Genomic DNA, 18,830 nt, shown 5'->3' on the forward strand with positions numbered 1-18,830 from the left:
AACAGAAAGTAGTACAGGTTGCTGGGGGTTAGGGAACAGGAGAAGGTGGAGTTGTTTATTGGGTATAAAGCTTCAGTTTTGCAAAATGAAAAGAGTTCTTGAGATTGGCTGGTAAAGATGTGATTGTAACTCAGTGCTACTGTGTACATTTAAAAATGGTTCCGATGGGAAGTTTTAGGTTATGTGTATTGTACCACAATTAAAAAAAATACATTGGATAGGAAGAGATGAGGATTGTGCCCCAAGCACAGAGAACAGTATATTTTAAAGTTTGGAAGCAAGAGATTTGTGTTAGTTTATGATCTTTTAGTTATTAGGAGTAGAGAGGAGAAAGAATAAATTTCTTTTCCCTTTCTTGGATATAGAGCTGGCCATGGGGCCGTGCTGTAAAAGGGTAAGTTTGTCTCTGACACCCTACATTTCCCTTACTGTGCTTCCTCCTTCCAGTGTCCCCCTCTCCATACACTGACGTGCTTCTATTCATCCAAGCTCTCTGGGGTCTTCCACCTGTCAGGAATGTTTCAACCCTTAAAACTCCACTTACTTCCAAATAACTCATCTCTGTTTCTGTCCTGTATCAGAACTTTTAGTCCCTCAGTACATCTAATCTCAGCTGGGCTGCAAAAGGACTACTGATTAAATTTTCACTAAAGTGTGAATGACTATATATTAGCTTCTCAGAAGTATGAACCCAGGGCCTTATGCATACAAGGCAAATTATTTACCATTGAGCTATGCCCTCAGCCCAAGAGGATTCTTCTTAATCCAAAGAAAATCTCTTGTTTGGTGACATTTTAATAAAAAATAAGTGAAATTATAACATTTTTTGGCTGTACTAGGAAGAATGTTTTGGTTTGAAGAACTATCCTGTAAAACAGACTATCTTGATTGAAAATTTGCCTCCACACTGGTTCTCCCGTAGTTTTATTTTATTTTTTTTCAGTTTCTTCTCTTTTCCCCATAAATTTGCAAAAAGTCATTTTCAGTGACCCACAAAAGGGTATTTGATACTGAGTAAGGGGAATTGGAGGGGGAGATGGGTGTTCAACAGAAGCCATTTGTTTGCAGAAGTCATTATGAAGTCATATATTATCAGACAGAAATGTGCCTATTTATATTGATACCACTAGTAACCAGGCATATCAGAAAAATGCAGGATTCAATTCTAGCTGTGTACTTCATATAACTTTGGGCAAGTCAGTTAACCTTTCTGAGCCACATTATCCTAGATAAAAAGTGAAGATAGGGGCTGGGGCTGTAGTTTGGTGGTAGAGCACTTGCCTCACACATGCGAGGCACTGGATTCGATCCTCAGTACCACATAAAAATAAATAAAATAAATAAAGATACTGAGTCCATCTTTAAAAAAATCTTTAAAGAAAAAAAAACAAAACCTCAATGTTTGGCATATCAGAGCTAAGTAGGGTAACTATCACTACCACCAGCACCATCATCATTCACCATGATCACCATACTATCGCCACCATCATCATCAACACCATCATCATCAACATCATTATCACCACCACCACCATCATCATCTTACTAGAAGGCTGCTATTTAAGAGTTGCTCTGGCCCAATGTGAAAATGAGCAAATGAACACTGAAGTTCCTCCTACTGAGGTCAGGGTGTCTGCTTGAGAAGATAGCAAGCAGGGAATGCAGGGTCTAGACTCGCAGGTATTTCTCTGCTTAGAGATTTTGAGATTGGCAAGGATATGTCTGTGCCTTTTCTCCTACTTTTGCAATCTCTGGCAAGAACAATTGCCTCCACCCAGCTCTGGCTCCAGCCCTCAATCTGTTGTTTCCTGTTACTAGGCCAGATCCCTCCTGCAAGCTGCTTCTCTCCCCCCCCCCCACCCGCCCACCGCCCCCTAAATAAGCAGCAAGAGAGACCACACACATTTCCCTGTTAATCAAAGACTATTTTTAGGAGAGGGAGAGAATGTCTACCTAATCATCATTTCCCCCTGGTCTGAAGCAGCAGCAGCAGCAGCAACAGCCCTGTCTGTGGGTGGAAGATGAGCTACGAAGTTTTGTATATCTTTCCATGGGGGAAATGAAACTTAAAGGAATCGGAAGAGGCAGAGCTGGCCTCAGTCTTCCACTTAAAATGCAAGTCGGAGGGTCTTTTCCATAGAGCTTCCTAGTTTGTGGTTCTGCAGGCTGAGCTGTGCACAACTCCAGGGAGCAATGTCCACCTCATTATTGTGGGAATTGTACAGTGTACAGCCTGTGGGACCCACAGGACAGCCCTGCAATTTACCCTTCTTGGACCAGCTAAGTGCAATTTGGTTGGAGCCAAATTCTAGTGTTTTCTAATATTTACACTCAGATTACAGCATACTGGGCTGTCCACGAGTAATTCATGAGGACTCCACTTTTCTCAGGCTTCCCAAGAAGTAAAGCCCCTTTTACTGGTATATTAGGGGAGGCACGATGTGCTCCTGGAAGTGTAGGTATGAAAATCATATGTTCACGAGTCAAATGAGACAGACAAGTAGAGACAGTCTTTTAGGGAAAAGCTTACTTTGCAGGACTTGCTGGATACTGGATCCTTCCTCTTCATGGCTGATGTTTGAATAGGCAGATTCATAGACTGAAAAACAATCAGGGAGTTTACCTAAGAGTGTGAAAAACTCGAGGAAAGTCCCTTTTCCTTACCCCAAGATAGGGGAAAAAAACAAGGAGATGCCTTGATGCCTAAGCATCAGTTGGATAGTTTTGAGAATCTGTTGATGCCACTAGGGAGAGAATGTTGATCTAGGATTTTTTAAAACGTTGAGGAAAATACTGTTTTTAATCTAAGATGTTTAAAGGTGAAACACTCCTGGGCCCATGATGCTGAAATTCTGAGAGAACTTCTAACAGAAAGAACATAAAACAGTGAACGTATGACATACGCTGGAGGAGGTGCCCAGATTTGAAGAGATGTGCAGCCACAGGACTGAGACACAAGTGTGAGGAGCCCCAGTCTCCAGCTGTGCCCAAACAAGGGGCAAATTGGACCAGGCCAGAGAGGAGGGATCCCAACCCATCTGACTTCAGCCAACAAGACAAGCTTTTCACAGCTCTTGATGAATCCTTTTGTGATCTGTTAGAGCCACCAGGGGTGAGAATTCTTCTCCTAACTGTCCTTGTCAGTCAAAATGAAAATATATTAAAACAATGCTGTTTGAATGACTGAAGAGAATAAGGATGACAGAAAGAAAGTTCAGGGACAGGTAACAGCAAAGAGGCCCCATGAGTGGATCCTAAATGAAGGAAGAATGGTTTATAAAGGGAAAGTGTGTGTGTGTAAGGGGGGCGGCCAGAAGTGAGCTAGAGAGAGAAAGATGTGAGATAATAAGAAAAAGTCAGAGAATCCTAGCAAATTTGATCTGGAAAAGAGATCTTTTAGGCTAATTACCCACCTCAATTTATTTCAAGTATCTTATTTATTTTTGCTTCATTGTCTCATTACTGGTAATAAATATATTAGGGAGTTTGCCAAAAAAAGAACGTTTGGGCTTTATTGATTGGCTCAGCGGCTGGGAGGCCTGGGAAAGGCAGCCTCCTGTGCGCCTGCGCGCTGCACCAACAGAGCACATGCACGCCCATCCCCGAGGCGGAGCCGGCAACCTGGGACTCTGAGAGCCCACGGTGGAGGGAGGAAAAGCCATAATTAGTGTTAATTGTTGACCCCACAGTTCAAGAATAGATGCTCTGGAGAATGGAAAATGAGAACAAACATTAATTATTGAGTAGGGACCTTGGAGACAGACACTCTGGATTAAAAGGAGAGAGATAAATTGCATAATGAATGTTAATTTTCCCTCCAAGAATTGAGTGGTCGGTGGTTGAAAAGGAAAAAAGGGGCTATAACAGTCCTGAAAGAGAAAACTCCATGTGTGTCGGATGAGAGGGTAGAGGAGGGTTACCCCAACACTTTCCATCACCATTCATCACCGCACCCTTTGCCTCATTGCTCCCATGAAATCTGCTCTCCGGGGTTATCCTTAGAACTCTTTATTTTCCACGGTTGTCTGTTAGAAAGCTCAACTGTTTTCCCTGTAGCATATAAACCAGAAACCAGCCACACTGCATTACTGACAAGCTGAGGGGCACATACCACTGGATCTATTTTTTGTGTGCTGTGAGCCCTGTGACTTGAAAGGAGGCCCTGACTGGAACTGTGGGCCTGTGGGCGCTGTTGCTGGGATATGTGGGCTCCAGGGCCTTAATTGTTGTTTTATCTTAATTTCAATACAGGAGCCACATATACATCGCCTCCCGCAAAATAATTTCTTAACTAAAAGTAAAAACAGAATAAAGGTAATTATAGCCAATTTGCAGACTCCACAAACAGGCTTGTCACTGGTTACTCCGATTTCAAAATGCTGATTGACATCCCCACATCCAGGCAGTGTCCCTGGGGATCTTCATTTTCATCATCCTCTGACCAGGCTCTTTTTAAAAAATATTTTTTAGTTATAGATGGATGCAACATCTTTATTTTGTTTATTTATTTTTATGTGGTGCTGAGGATTGAACCCAGTGCTTCACATATGTGAGGCAGGCGCTTGGCCACTGAGCTACAATCCCAACCCTGTCCAGGCTTTTATCAGCAGTTGTATGGATGATTTTCCTGTAGCCAAGACTCTTTGCCTCTCCTGTTCCTTCATGCTGGCACACACGTTGGGTTGCATGACATCCCTTCTCAAACATCTGTGATTCCTTGTTGCCTAAATGGCAGAATTTCAGCCCTAGCCTGGCACACAAGGCCTTCCCTGGTCTGGCCCTGGCCTGCCTTTCAGCGCCAGCTCCCCGCCTCTGTGGTCCACTGACACTGGGCCACTACTCATTTCCCACATGTTTGCTATGTCCCTGCCTCTTTTTATCTTTGTTCATGTGGGTCTCTGAGTGGGCTGTGTTGTTCCTTCCCCTTCTCTGTTTTTCTACTTATACTAATTTCTCAAAGGTCAGTGCAAATAAGGATTGCTTTGTCAAAGCTGTTCTCAGTCTCCTAAGCTGGAGTTATTCACTCCTTCTTTGAGCAACCCTGAACTGTGTTGCTTAGTCCTCCTCTATAGATGCATTTCCTTTTGCTTTGTGGCAGAGAAAGTTGCCTGTGAATCTGTTCTCTTGCACAGATTGTGAGGTCTCTGAGGGCATTAGCCATAGTACTGGTGCAGCGTCCTGGGGAGTTGAGTAAGGAAAGCACAGACAGGCCTAGGAAGGAATTCCAGCTCTCCCCTTACCAGGTAACTTATCTACCTGTGTCCCAATTTCTTCACCAATGATATGTGAATTAAAATACTTCTTAGGATTATTGAAATGACAAAATGGGATGACTAATGTAGCATAGGGCCTGAGAAGGTTCACTCTCAATATATATTTTTAAATTTTTTTTTGTTATAGGTGGACACAGTATCTTTATTTTACTTTTTTATGTGGTGCTAAGGATCGAACCAGTGCCTCACGCATGCGAGGCAAGCGCTCTTCCTCTGAGCCACAATCCCAGCCCCTCACTCTCAATATTAACATCCTTTTGAATCCCTTGCACATGGTAGGTGTTCAGAACATTACATCAAAGGAGTCAAACATATGTAATGGGCGTTCTTCTTTTAGGCCCAGTGATAATTTCATATTGGAATTTTACTTAATACAAGATGGAGTGTAGGTATGAACTAGTTTGATTTTCACAGATCAACATGACATAGACCAGCAGATCATGTTAAGGTACAAGGTAATCTGCGGTTACAAGATGACCTCCTCCCCCCTGCCAAAATAAACATTTACTTCTCTTTTGCATAAGAGCCCAGAAGTAGATGGGCAGATCAGGATGGTTTTGCTCTATGAAGTTACCTGGGCTCCCTGGCTCCTTATATATTTTTGCCTCATTAACCCATTGAGTATGACTTTCTTCTCCATGGTTAAAGCTATTTCCCCAAGTCAACCAAAACTAAGCAGAAAGAGGAGGGGCAGAGCAAATGGTTTTCTTTTAAGGAAATGACCTGGAAGTAGCACATATTACGTCCATTCACATCTCATTAGTCAAAATGTAATCACTTTACAACTTATATATGGAAAATCTGCAAAGGATGTTGAGAAATCATCTTTAGGTAGCCATGTGTTCAGTTAAAGTTCAAGGACAGAGATACTATTAATAAATGGAATAATGGAAGAATGGGTATTGGGGAACAATTAAAGTCTCTACTACTTAACAGTTTTTATCAATGTTTATGGGCAATGCTCTGTGAGTACCAGCTGATTTCTGGGATATTCAGAAGTAAAGAAAGGGAGTCTACCAACCTAAGTTTTAAATCTAGAAGAGGAAAGAAGAAAAAGATAAAGTGAGGGAGTGCTTAGTAAGAGGCTCAGACAGTCATACTGTATGGAACCTAAGCTCATAACAATCCATGTGGTTGGGGAGGTCAGGTCAGGTGTCACTATGAAGGTGAGACTTTAGCTAGTTCTGGAAGCCTCAAAGCATGGACAGGAGGGACTAGAGGCAGTGTGATGTTGTGGGAAGACCTCTCACCTAACTAAGCACAGAACCCCAGATTTGCCATATATAAGTTGTATGACTTTGAGCAAATCACACCTCTCTGAGCCTTAGTTTTCTTATCCATAAAATGAGAGTTTTTTGATCATGGCCTTCTAGCTCTAGAGACCTTGCACGGACATTCCCCAACCCCCTCCATAGAACGCCTTACGAGAGGAAGATTTAGCTAGACTATGGACAGGTTAAGAGAGACATAGGACCATCCTCACTTCATTCAAACAGCTCTGCTTTTTTGTTTTTATCTATTTGTGTCTGAGCAAGTCTGATTAAATGCTTCCTTTGCATCAATGCTAATGACAGTGAAGCTCAAGGTCTGTCTGTCTCTCTCTCTCTCTTTTGGTACTACTCATTGAACCCAGGGGAGATTTATCACTGAGCCACACCCCCAGCCCTTTTAATTCTTTGTTTTGATACAGGGTCTCACTAAGTTGCTTAGGGCCTCACTGTGTTGCTGAGGCTGGCTTTCACCTTATGATCCTCCTGCCTCAGCTTCCTGAGTTGCTGAGATTACAGGCGTGCACCATCTTGCCCAGCTCCAAGGTCCCTCTTGACTTTAGAGTTCTCCAAAACAGAACAAAACTAGGGGAGGTAGAATTCCTAACTTCATATGCTCTGTAAAAAGAATATATCCTCTGCAAAAAATAAAGACAAATATGCTTCATCCTTTTTAGTAAACTTTTTATTCAAAAAAGAAATTCTAGTATATTCAGAACAAACTATTATTTTTGACATTTTTCTTCTTTGAAAGTTAAGTGGTGATGATGGTACCTTTTCAGTTAAATATGAGGTCAGGAGTCTTTGTGTTTATAGGAATCACAAGGTTTTTGTCAAAGGGAAGGAAGGAGAGCCCTAATTTTTTTTTTAGCTACTCTGCTGGTGGCTATTTGGACACCTTTCAATGTGGGCTTTGGAGGCCTTCCTGGTTTCTCTATGACAGGGGAAAGAACCCTGCTTCTTTCTAGAGTCTGGGACAAACACACTGTTACAGCTGGCCTTTTTGCCATCACTCAACACTATGGTACATGTGACTGACCCAATTTAGCTCCATACAGAGGCTGATGGGAATCTTCCATAATTTCTGTAAGAAGAGCTTATTGGTTAGGGTTCAGTGCAGAACAGAAACCACCCACATATTTTTGGAATAAACTGGGTCAAAAAGCTGCTGCAGAACCTGGTGTGGTGGCACAAACTTAGAATCCCAGTGACTTGGAAGACTGAGACAGGAGAATCCCAGTTCAAAGCCAGATTCCACAATTTAGTGAGATTTTCAGCAACTTAGTGAGACCTTGTCTTTCTCTCTCTCAATCTGTCAATCAATTAATCAATCGGACTGCGGGTGTAGCTCAGTGATGAAGCACTCCTGGGTTAAATCCCCAGCGCCGAAAAAACAAAACAAAACCCAAAAAGCTCTGTAGCAGCAACTGCTTCTAGTCATGCTCAGTCTTCATGAGCTCAACGCCAGCTTAAGTAGCCCCAGACTTGGACACCTTTGCCTCACTTCTGCTCTCCAAATCTCAAGCAAGCACATCTAATTGGCAGAACGTAATTTGCCTAGCTGCAAAGGTTATCTGGGAAATGTAGTTTTTAGCCTTCTAGCATCTGTTGTACAGAAAGGCCCACTGGGAGGAAATGCTGGGTGCCCAATGATCATATCAGCCATGTTTTCATTTATTCAAACATTTGACCTAAAATCAGTAGAACTGGTAACATCTGCCAACATTATTGCATTATTAAGAAACACTGGGCAAAAAGAACAATGTAAATTATTACCACATAGACCTCCTCTACCTTTCTCTACTTCTTCCCACCTAGAGGTGGATGGATTGTGGACCCTGTGATTCAGAACTAATGTTTATAGAATAAGAACAATCATAAATTAGTGAATGACTGAGATCCTGCTTCAGGATTTAGACAGCAGAACTGCCCCCACTGAGAGTCTCCTTGGGGAAGGGGCATATTTAGAAACATACCCTATTAGAACTGGAAGGGAACCTTAGAAATCATCAGTTTAGCATTTTCCAAAGTATGTTCCAAAAACAATTTAGATTCACATGATGCGTTGCTGAAAACAAAAGCATTCAGTGGTCAAATAAGTTTGGGAAATGATGCATATCCCCATCTGAAAAACCATGATTCACATTAGCAGATGAGAGATTCTATGAAGTCCTTTGTAAGGAGTCTGTTTAACTTTAGTCCACTGGTTCCCAAATGGATTTGACCCCAGAACCCTTCCCTTCTGAGGCACTGGCATTTATTCCATAGGACATATGCTGTGAGGATTGGATGTAATACCGACTTCTCTGTTTCCATATGAAAAAGTTGAGGTCCAAAGGAAAGAAGTGATTTGCCTGTGATCACAGAAACCACAGGTGGTAGAACTGGAAATAAAACCTAAGACTTTAGACATTCAGTCCAGAGTTCTTTTTTCTTCCTCACATGGTCTCATCTAATTCTCCTCTGAATCTCTAAGCATCACCTTTAAGACAATAGCTGCTATGAGACAGGCTTCTCAAGGAAAATCATACTTTATCAAATATTCTACCAACATGGTAGGTCCTCCCAAGGGGACCCCACAACTTATCACAAATGACAAAGTGGAGAACAGAAAGTCAACTACTGAGCATATGTTTGTCCCCAAATAATCATTGTTTAGAGATAGGTGGGATATTCTCAGACCCTTGGTCTTTCTGTTTACCAAATCATAGACCATCAGGAAATGACACCAAATATATTAGTCTATTACCATAAAGCAAATTACCCTAAACCCCGGTGACAAAGAGCAATAAACCTGTGTTGTATCTCATCTTTTTGGTGGGAATCTGGGAGTGGTGTAGGAGTGGGATTCTGGCTTAGCCTCTCATGAGGTCACAGTTACACCACCAGCCAGGGATGTAGTCATCTGAACACTTAACTGGGGCTGCAGAATCTCCTGTCAAGGCAGCTCACTTGCAGAGCTGAAAATTTCATTCTGCTGTTGGCAGGAGGCTTCGGTTCCTTGCCATGTGGACTGCTTGCCATACATGGCTAGAGTGGCCTCTTGGCAGACACAGTGGTTATCTTTCTCCAGAAGGAATAATCTAAGCAAGGAGAAAGCTGCAAGGCCTTTGTGATTCCACAATGGTTTGTCCCCCACCAAGATTTATGTTGAGATTTGATCCGTAAAAGAGAGGTGGTAGGATCTTCAAGAAGTGTTTTGGTCATGAGGGCTCTGCTGTCTTATGGGACCCAAGCAAAAGAGTGAGTTCTCACTCTTGAAGGACTCTATTAGTGTGAGTGTGGGTTGTTATTGAGTGAGGCAATCCCCTTGTCTCTCTGGCACTCACTTGCTTTCCCTTCCATTATGTTATGATGCAGCAGGAGACCCTCCCCAGAAGCTGAGAAATGTCAAAGAATTTGTGGACATGTGTTGAAACCACACACCAGGGAAGAGTTGCAAGGGGAAAGGATGCTAGTTAAATGACAACAAACAAATAGACAAACAACAACAAAAGCAACAACAAAATAAAACAAGAAACATTTTGGGAGTAAAAAAAAAAAAATCTATTTAGGACAGGGCAAATGCTAATTAGAACTCTGGAAGAGACCAGGAATTTACGTTTACACAGACCTGAAATCCCAGTCTGAATCCTTGGCACAAACATTCTTGAACTTCTTGCATTAAAAAGTTCTGAATAAAAGAACTTCTGAGAGAAAACGTCTATTGCTGGCACTGTGACCAGGAGAATGGATGAAGGATTTGAATCAAGGGGTAAGCAATTCAGAAAGCAAATCCAATGTTTTGACTCATATCCGTCCAAGTTGACTTTTTCTTTCTTAAGCCTTTGAATTTTCTAAGTGTTGCAACATCCCAACATGACCAAGAGGGTCAAATTCCAGCTCTAGTCTTCACATCTTTTTTTTTTTTTTTTCTGAAGGTAATATTCATCTCTTGATGCTGTCTGAAAGCAAGAGATCATGATCTAATTGCCTAAGAATTTATTTCCAAATAGTTGTTGACAGAGTCTGAAAGTTTCAGAAAGATCAGACAGATCATATTCCCTCCTTTACTTATTTTTTTTAATTAAAAAAATAAAAACCATGATCTCCAAAGAATTTTCCTTTATGGCACCTGGAGTATTCAGTCAATCAACAAGCATTTCTTGGACATACGATAAAGAAAAAGAGTTCCCTATATAGGAATATATAGGACTCCTATATTTGGGAGCTAAACAGAAAACAGATGCAGACAAATACAAATACAGACATCACAGAAGTGAGATAGAGTGAGAGGAATGGGCCAAGGCTACATGGAGGCAGTTGTATGAGATGAGGATTTATTCAGAAAAAAAAGTCCTAGAATAGATAAAGCTATAGTAGATATTTGGGGGATGATCTGGGTAAAGGCTTGGAGAGAAAAGAATGGAGACCAAATGGGCTCCTTAAAGAGATGAGAAAAGGGTGAGCTGGAATGTAGGGGGAGATGAGATGGGAAGGGAAGAATGGAGATGGTGATGGAGATGGATTTGAACAAACTGAGCAGATTCTGGGTAAGAGGGAAAAGTTTTGTTTTCAGTATACTTCTCAAACTTAACCAAAGCAGACCAAAAAAACCAATTCTCCCCAAAGAAACAAACAACCTTTTCCCTTAATAGAAATTCTTAGAAAGCTAGACTTGTCCTGTAGATCCCTGTAGGAAGATGTGGGTTTAAGAATTTCCCCCACCTTCCAGGGGACCATCCAATCACCAGTAAGGCTGAAGGTCAACCAACTGTATATGGAAGACAGACAAGAAAGAAGTGAGTGACTGACTGAGCAAATTGATTATTGGATCAGCTCATTCATTCAACAAACACGTGGTGAATGCCTTTGGATTTGAGAGGCAAGTGGGATTAAATGTATTGTCCATGGGACTGGGACAAAATGGAGACAAGTCTCCATTTATTCAGCACAAATTTCATTTCTCTCTCTACTGGAAATTATCAAAAGATTTTTCTTTTGAAAAATCTATGTGTCAGGGACTGTGCTAGGTGCTGGGAATACTGAAGTGACCGAAGCCCAAATATTTCTTTTTCTGCTTCTGGCTTTTGCTTTGCCAAAAGGGAAACTATCTATGTCTTCTGGAACACAGTGGACAAATGTGCAGCAGGTGAACAGAATCACATTTGCTGTCCAGCTGTTGTACCAGCTGTGCCACACGGGCAGTCCCCTCCACCTGTTTCACTCCTGTTCCCACCAATTCAGAACCAAGATATTCCAAGATATTTTTATATTCATCTCATATAACCAGAGCAGTGATGGAAGTTCTTTGACACTGAATTTGGAACCAAGCACATTCTATTTTCTGGAAATCCACATACTAGGTGGTTACTGCAATAGCAACAGACCCAGGTTGTAAAAGGCAGCAAGTCAGGGGGTTTCTTGGTGGCAAGGAGGTCAGTTCTCTCACTTCAGATGCAGGAACCATGGACAGAGAATGGATGAGGGAATGACCCAAAGTCATCTGGCCACATAGAGGACAAGCCAGTGTGACTCAAATCTCCTGGCTTTAATTCCACACTTTTTTTTTTTTTAATTTTTATTAAGTCAGTTATGGCATAACCCACCAAATGAATGCAGCTTTTCTTCTCCCTCATTGAGGGGCCTGCTGGCTGCACAACTCATATGGACACATCATGTAAATTTCAGGGTGGTTGACACCCTCTGACTTTGTCTTTTTCCTTTTGCAAAATGGTTACTGCCCAGAGCCAGCATCTCTTTTCCAAAAAGTGAGTGTGCCAGGAGGAGTTTTGGAAACTGCTTTGTTATCTGTTAGGAGCCAGATGATTCACAGCAATGAACCAACACACATGACAAGGATACCTGATTGGATTACCAATTAGCCACCTCCACCTCTGGAGAGTGGTTGGAAAGAAGAGAAAAGGCAGTGTTTAGTTTGGGCAAATACCAAAAGGGCTTTATCATCCCCATCAGGGCATCAGTATGGCACAGTAGACCTCTTCCAAACCATTCCTCTGGAACTCCTCTCTCCAGATGCTCCAGCAAGAGTGAACTTGTTATGTGAACATAGGGTTATTGTGTCTGAGCTACAGAAGCACCTCTGTGTCAGCGAGAGGGGAGAAACCGGCTGACTTGTGTCTGTTTTTAATGATGTCTCTGCTGCTGTGGAATTTTGGAAGCTGCAGGTAAAAATCTTTCCCTTTGAAGCCAAGGCTGACCTGGGATATGTCAGCTTACTCTCGACCTGGCAGTAGCCTTGGTTCCGGTGGGCTCTGGGAGGGAAGGGCAGATGTTTTCTCCATCTGGACCCAGCAAGAAGCGCCCCAGTGTGGGATCTCTGGAATCTTCTTGAAAATAAGCATAAGCATGGGCAACATTAACCCCAGTGTGGGTGAGGGAGGCTGAACCTGTATTGTTATGTTCCCCTAATCCCTGGTGGGTACATGGTCGCAGTTGCTGGTGTGCTCAGGTGCCTGCCAGAGTCCAGGGTAAGCCCTACACCTGGGAGGTGGAGGAGCAGAGCCATTGCTTAGGCCCTGTCCTCTGGGGGTCAAGAAGGGATGAATAAGGAGGGGAGCCACAAACCCCTATCACGCCTTTGTGAGAGTCCAGAGAAGGTAGTCTCTTTGGCCTCTTGGCGGCAGGGCAAGGCTTCTGGGGGCACCTCATGTGACAGGAAGGAAGCCCTTTCTCCAGGTTGTATAGCCTAGCCTCTAGGCATGGGGCTGGTGACTTCTGCCTCTGCTTTCCCTGTCCTTCAGATGCCTCTGGGCAGCACTCAGCCTGCTTAGCTGACATCTGGACACAAATGCTGGAGCTGCTTAGGCATTCCAGCGACTCAGGCCAAGGAGCAGAAGGAAGCCATGTTTCCTTCAGTTACTTAAAAAGAATGAAGGTGTCTCTATAACCTTACTATAAAGGCAAAAGTAAATAAATTAATTAAAAAACAAAACAAGAATCCAAATAACCCTTTTCACCTACTCTACTCTCACATTCACCATAGAACACTTCTGTGACCAGATATATGAAGGTTTTTTTCCCCACACCAAGCACCTCTCTAGCAGACCTCGACTTGGCATCCTATTACTCAGTTCAGTCCTGACATTATCTACCTGGCGATGGCTCCCACAGGGTGAGGACTCAGTTCCACAAGACTGCTCCTACTTCAGATACCAATCGAACATCCCAATGGGTGGCTTGTGCTTCTGACTCCCTCCATGAACATAATATTTTTGCTCCTTGGCTCACAGAACTCAAGGAAACACTTAAGTTTACTGGTTTGTTATAAAAGATGTAAAAGCTGGGGGTAAATACCAGATGAAGAGATGCATAGGGTGAGGTCTGGCAGGGGCGTGCGTGCCAAGCTTCCATGCTCTCTCTGGGCATGTTACCTCACACACCCCTACTTTCAGCAGTCAGAAGCTCATCAACCCTCTTTGAGAGCTTGATCTCCAGCGCTATCCCTCCCCTCTTTCTGGAGGCTGGTGGGTGGGGCAGAAAGCTCCAATCTTCTAATCCCATAATTACTTGGTCTTTCTGGTGTCTGGCCCCATTCTGAGGTTATCTGTGGGGCCTACCCTAAGCCACTGCATTAGCATAAACTCAGTTGTTATCAAAGGGTCTCCCTATGAATAAGATACTCCTATCAAGCTGGAAATTCCAGGGGTTTTAGCTCTGTGACAAAGACCAAATACAGTTCATATTATACCACACTTGTATTCCCCATCTCCAATGCAAAGGGATCGGGGTAGGGCAGGCTTCCAGCTAGAGTGCTTAGGAGTATACACACACACATGTCCACACACACACGCACACACACACACACACACACCAAGGCACAACACACACATGTTCACACAGAGCTACATATTTTTTGCACACATGCATATATGTTTACAGTCATAAGACAAACATGTACACATGCACAACCACACACACAGGCATGCATGCCCATACACACGTATACACATATATACATATGTGTCACACATGAACAAGACACACATATACTGAAAAATGCACTCATTCTTAGGCCTGCATTCATCTATAGACACAAAGTCACTCATGAGTGTGCATGGATGCACACAAGTACACATACACACCACACAGGTATGTAAGCACACACACACCACCACTCAGAGACACGTGCTTACAACACACATTCACCTGGACACGTGCACACACACTTGAGACTTCAGGCTGCCCTCTTGTCCCTGTCATGGCCATGGCATATATTCCAGTCAGAACTCTCCCTTTATAAGGCTGTCCAAGAGAAGGTGTGTGTCTGTTTGTTGTGATCTGTCCTGAACGATAGGACCTCCACGAGATGGTCCTAGGTGCTGACAGGACAGCCCTTCAAGCCTGGCTCATTTGCCTTAGAATCAGAAGACCAGGGCTGCCTCACCAGCATAAAGCAGAAGGCTCCAGTCAGAGGTGGTTTTGTGGGGGGGAGAGAGAAAGAGTAAGTGTGGGGGATTGTGGGGAGGAAGAGGTTGTATTTTGACCATCTCAGCCTTAAATAGAGAAGCTGCAAACACAGAATGGAGTTATTGATCTAGATATTTAATTTATATTTACAAAAATTCAACTCTTTTGGAAGCTGAGGCATGAGGATGATGAGTTCAAAGCTAGCCTCAGCAATTTAATGAGGTCCTTAGCAACTCAGCAAGACCCTGTCTCTCTATAAAATAGCAAAAAGGACGGGGGATGTGGCTCAGTGTTTAAGCGTGCTGCGTTCAATCCCTGGTACCAAACCAAACCAAACAAGCAAACAAACAAACAAACAAAAGAATTTAACTATACTTGCTTTGGGGTCAGAATGAGAGGGGGCAGGGAGGGAGAGAGAAAAGAGATAAAGAGACAGAAAGAGAATATTTAAATAGAGAGGCATTGGGTCCCTGAGTGAGCCTGAAATGCAAGAGTGCTATCTGTCATCTTCCTGATGGCTCTCAGTCCCACATCCACTGAGTGTGAGCTTCTCACAGCCTTTCTTTGCACAATCTGTCCCCAAACACTTGCCAGCCTCTTCATCTGGTCGTCCCTCCCCTCCCAAGTGGTTGGGGGCGGCTGCAGTGAAGGAGCAGCTGGCTGGGCTGTGCTTTCTTGATGGTGGCCTGTCAGTCTCCAGCATGGCACCTCCCTGGGGATTTTTGGCGGGTGATGGGGACTCAGCAATCTTCGCTCTGTGAGCTAACTTGAGAGCTCCTGTGGTCACTGCTACTGCACTGCCCTTGCACTGGTGCACTTGGCTAAGCATCGAGTCTCCAGGCTCCTTCAGGATGAGACCTTTAAGCAGGCTAAATCATAGGGGGGCGTGGTCTTGCCCTGCCTCACCCTCCAGTCGAAAGCCAGGGTTTTTTCCTCTCTGTGACTGCCTAGGCTGGAAGGTGGCTTCTGAGGACTCTTGCTATGGGCAGGGTCCCCAAGGTCTCTTACCTCGGGGATAGGTTATGACTGGGTGTGGAGTATGCCTGTGGTGTGTGCCTCTCCCAGGAGCTCCCGAGCTGCGTCATCACCCGCTGCTGCCAGGGTGAGGAAAGCACTAAACAGCTTGGCTGTACGTGTTGGTGCAACAAACCCTCAAACATGTACCCACTCTTTAGGATGCGTGAACATTAATCCCACTGACATGAGAGGAACACTGCTGATTTCCCCTTTTCAATGACGAACTGACATTGCCATGCAGCCCTGAGTGTGAAACACCCACAAGCTGACCAGGGAGGGGGATCCATGCATCCCAGGAATGAGTACCTTGTCCTGTTGCTAGTGTCCTCACATTTGGGGTGCCTGTGGGGCTGCTGCAGCTTGATGTCTGGAGGCTGTCCCGGTCCCCCTGGCTCTCCCGCCATTTCCTTTCTCTAATCAGGGGTTGAAGGTCCAGTGGTGGTTTCACATTCAGGGATAGAACACTGTCATCTTCAAAAGTAGAAGGGGAAAAACAGGAGTGAGAGCTTCTGCATCAGCAGAGGGAGAGCGAATCTCTTTTCCTAACTTGGTTGTTAGTTCCTGATGCTTAGGTTGATGTAGCCACTAATCCTCAAGTTCCTCTCTTTTCCCATCTCGATAAAGAACGGGGACCAGATATCCCCCATAGCCAAGATGAAATTGCCCTTCATTTGGGGAGGAATTGAGTCTCCGTGTTTGTTATTCTCATCTTATGGGTGGGATCCTGAGATGGAAGTAGGACTAGAGATGCTGCAGACTCCTTCCACCCCCAATCTGAAGGCTCTGACAAGGGAGACCCCAGCTTTAGAGGTCATGGGATTATTGGATACAGATTTCTGACCACAAAATGATTTTTCTAGGTGGAGCCAATGGTCACATTCCATACTTATGATATGTAAGGTAGGAAGTAAAGCTGCCCCTTAGTGTCCAGGACATGCTGGATACCCAGATCCTCAGATTCTCAAGTCCCTTATAGAAAATGGCATAGTATTTGCATAGAATCTACATGCATCCTCTCATATACTTGAAATTATCTCTAGATTACTTATAATACCTAATACAATGTAAATGATACACAAATAGTAGTTATACTGTATCATCTGGTGAATAATGGAAAGAAAAATGTTTGAGTTCAGTACAGATATATATATGTATTTTGCTATTATTTTTGATTTGTGGTTGGTATGGATTTGGAACCCAGAGAAATGGATGGCCAATGGTACCACCCTCTAGAGGATAGTCAGAGGGTCACAGGATTGATGATAACACTCCAGAAAGTACATCATACCCCCACCTCTCTTCTCTCTTTTCATAACCCACAGGGACTGGGCTAGGATGGCTGAAACCCAGGAACCTAAGTGACTGAGCTTTGGCTTCATCTTTCAGAGAGAGTGATGTTTATTTCACGTCCAACACAACTGTTACTTTTGGGGTTTAAAAGCTGGCTTCCCATACCGTCTCAAAATATCACAGACTGCTTATTTATTACAAAGGAGAAAAAGAATCTTTGTAGAATGGAAATCTAGCAGACAGCATCTTTAACTGAGCAATGAAATTTAACATTACCTATAATCGAGCAAATTGACATTTTGTGTCCCTTGATGTGATGCACCGAGAAGGACACTACATCCTATGTGATATTCCTGTGAGAAATGTTGAATCTGAATCTCATTATGAGGAAACAGACCAACTGGGTGGTAATTCTGGCAACTGGCCCATCTTCTTCAAGAATGTCGATAATCAGGGCTGAGGCTGTAGCTTAGTGGTAGAACTTGTCTCACATGTGTGAGGCACTGGGTTCAATCATCAGCACCACATAAAAATAAATAAATAAAATGCAGATATGGTGTCCATCTGCAGCTACAAAAATTTAAAAAAAGAATGTTGATAATCATAGAAGAGTCTGAAGAACTCCTCTATTAAAAAATTCCAAAGAGATATGACAACTAAGTGTCATGCATGACCCTGAGTTGAATTCTGGATTGGAAAAACAAAAATCTGTAAGGAATATTACTAGTATAAAAAGAGAAATCTGAATGTGGATTGTATATTAGAAAATAGAATTACGTTAATAATACTTTTCTTGAGTGTGATAATTGTAGTTAGGAAGAGAACTTTCTTTCTCTTAGGAGATATGTAGTGATAAGGAATAAGATACACAATGTCTGGAACTTGCTCCCAGATGGTTTGACAATAAAATAAAATATGTTTGTGTGAATATGAAGATATGAACATTGGTTTCTGTGCTATTAAAGGTGAAATAATCCAGGGATAAACAAGTATATGGGCATGTGCAATCTCTGTGTCCATGGGACAGTCCCAATTTTTAGCTCTAAATGCCCTTGCTGCAAGGCATGGTGGTGCATACCTGTAATCCTTGCTACTCAAGAGGCTGAGGCAAGCAGTTTGCAAGTTCAAGCCCATCCTGGACAATTTAGTGAGAATTTGTCTCAAATAAAATAAAAAGGGCTGGGGATGTAGCTTAGTAATAGCACTACATGTATGTAAGTAAGTATATGTACTTAAGAATGTATGTATGTGTATGTAAATATTGCCACATACCCTTGCATGAGGGTATGAGCAGAGTGCCAAGAAAAACTTGCTTCTTTGGATCCCTTTCTTTATGCATCCACTACTGGGTTAGGTCACATACTGAACTAACTCACATCCAAGTATCAGATACTTATTAACTTCTGCCTGGCAGGCTGGTAGGAGATGGACAAGTTGTAGATACTGAGCCCCTGCTCAGTGGATATGGCAGCTCACAACTAGCAGAGGGCAGTGCAAGATGAACCATACTGAAGACAGAACTTGCCCATGTTGTCATTTATCTTGTGACTGTTATAGCTTTGATCTGGAATAT

The 18,830-nt window shown here is 43.1% G+C and overlaps 1 protein-coding gene across 1 annotated transcript in view; it reads right to left on the reverse strand.

Moving 5' to 3' along the window:
• The window catches only part of Kiaa2012 (KIAA2012 ortholog), a 107,180-nt gene that overhangs the window by 55,443 nt on the left and 32,907 nt on the right, over nucleotides 1–18,830 (reverse strand). Inside the window, exons 10-14 of the mRNA XM_071619293.1 lie at nucleotides 16,274–16,438; nucleotides 15,542–15,808; nucleotides 12,761–12,870; nucleotides 9,494–9,608; nucleotides 2,531–2,599 (exon numbers count right to left, since the gene is read on the reverse strand). Of these exons, the coding sequence (XP_071475394.1) occupies nucleotides 2,531–2,599; nucleotides 9,494–9,608; nucleotides 12,761–12,870; nucleotides 15,542–15,808; nucleotides 16,274–16,438 (726 nt within the window). The remainder of the gene's footprint in view (nucleotides 1–2,530; nucleotides 2,600–9,493; nucleotides 9,609–12,760; nucleotides 12,871–15,541; nucleotides 15,809–16,273; nucleotides 16,439–18,830) is intronic.

This window comes from Marmota flaviventris, chromosome 11 (assembly GCF_047511675.1).
Source record: "Marmota flaviventris isolate mMarFla1 chromosome 11, mMarFla1.hap1, whole genome shotgun sequence".
NCBI classification, from domain to species: domain Eukaryota; kingdom Metazoa; phylum Chordata; class Mammalia; order Rodentia; family Sciuridae; genus Marmota; species Marmota flaviventris.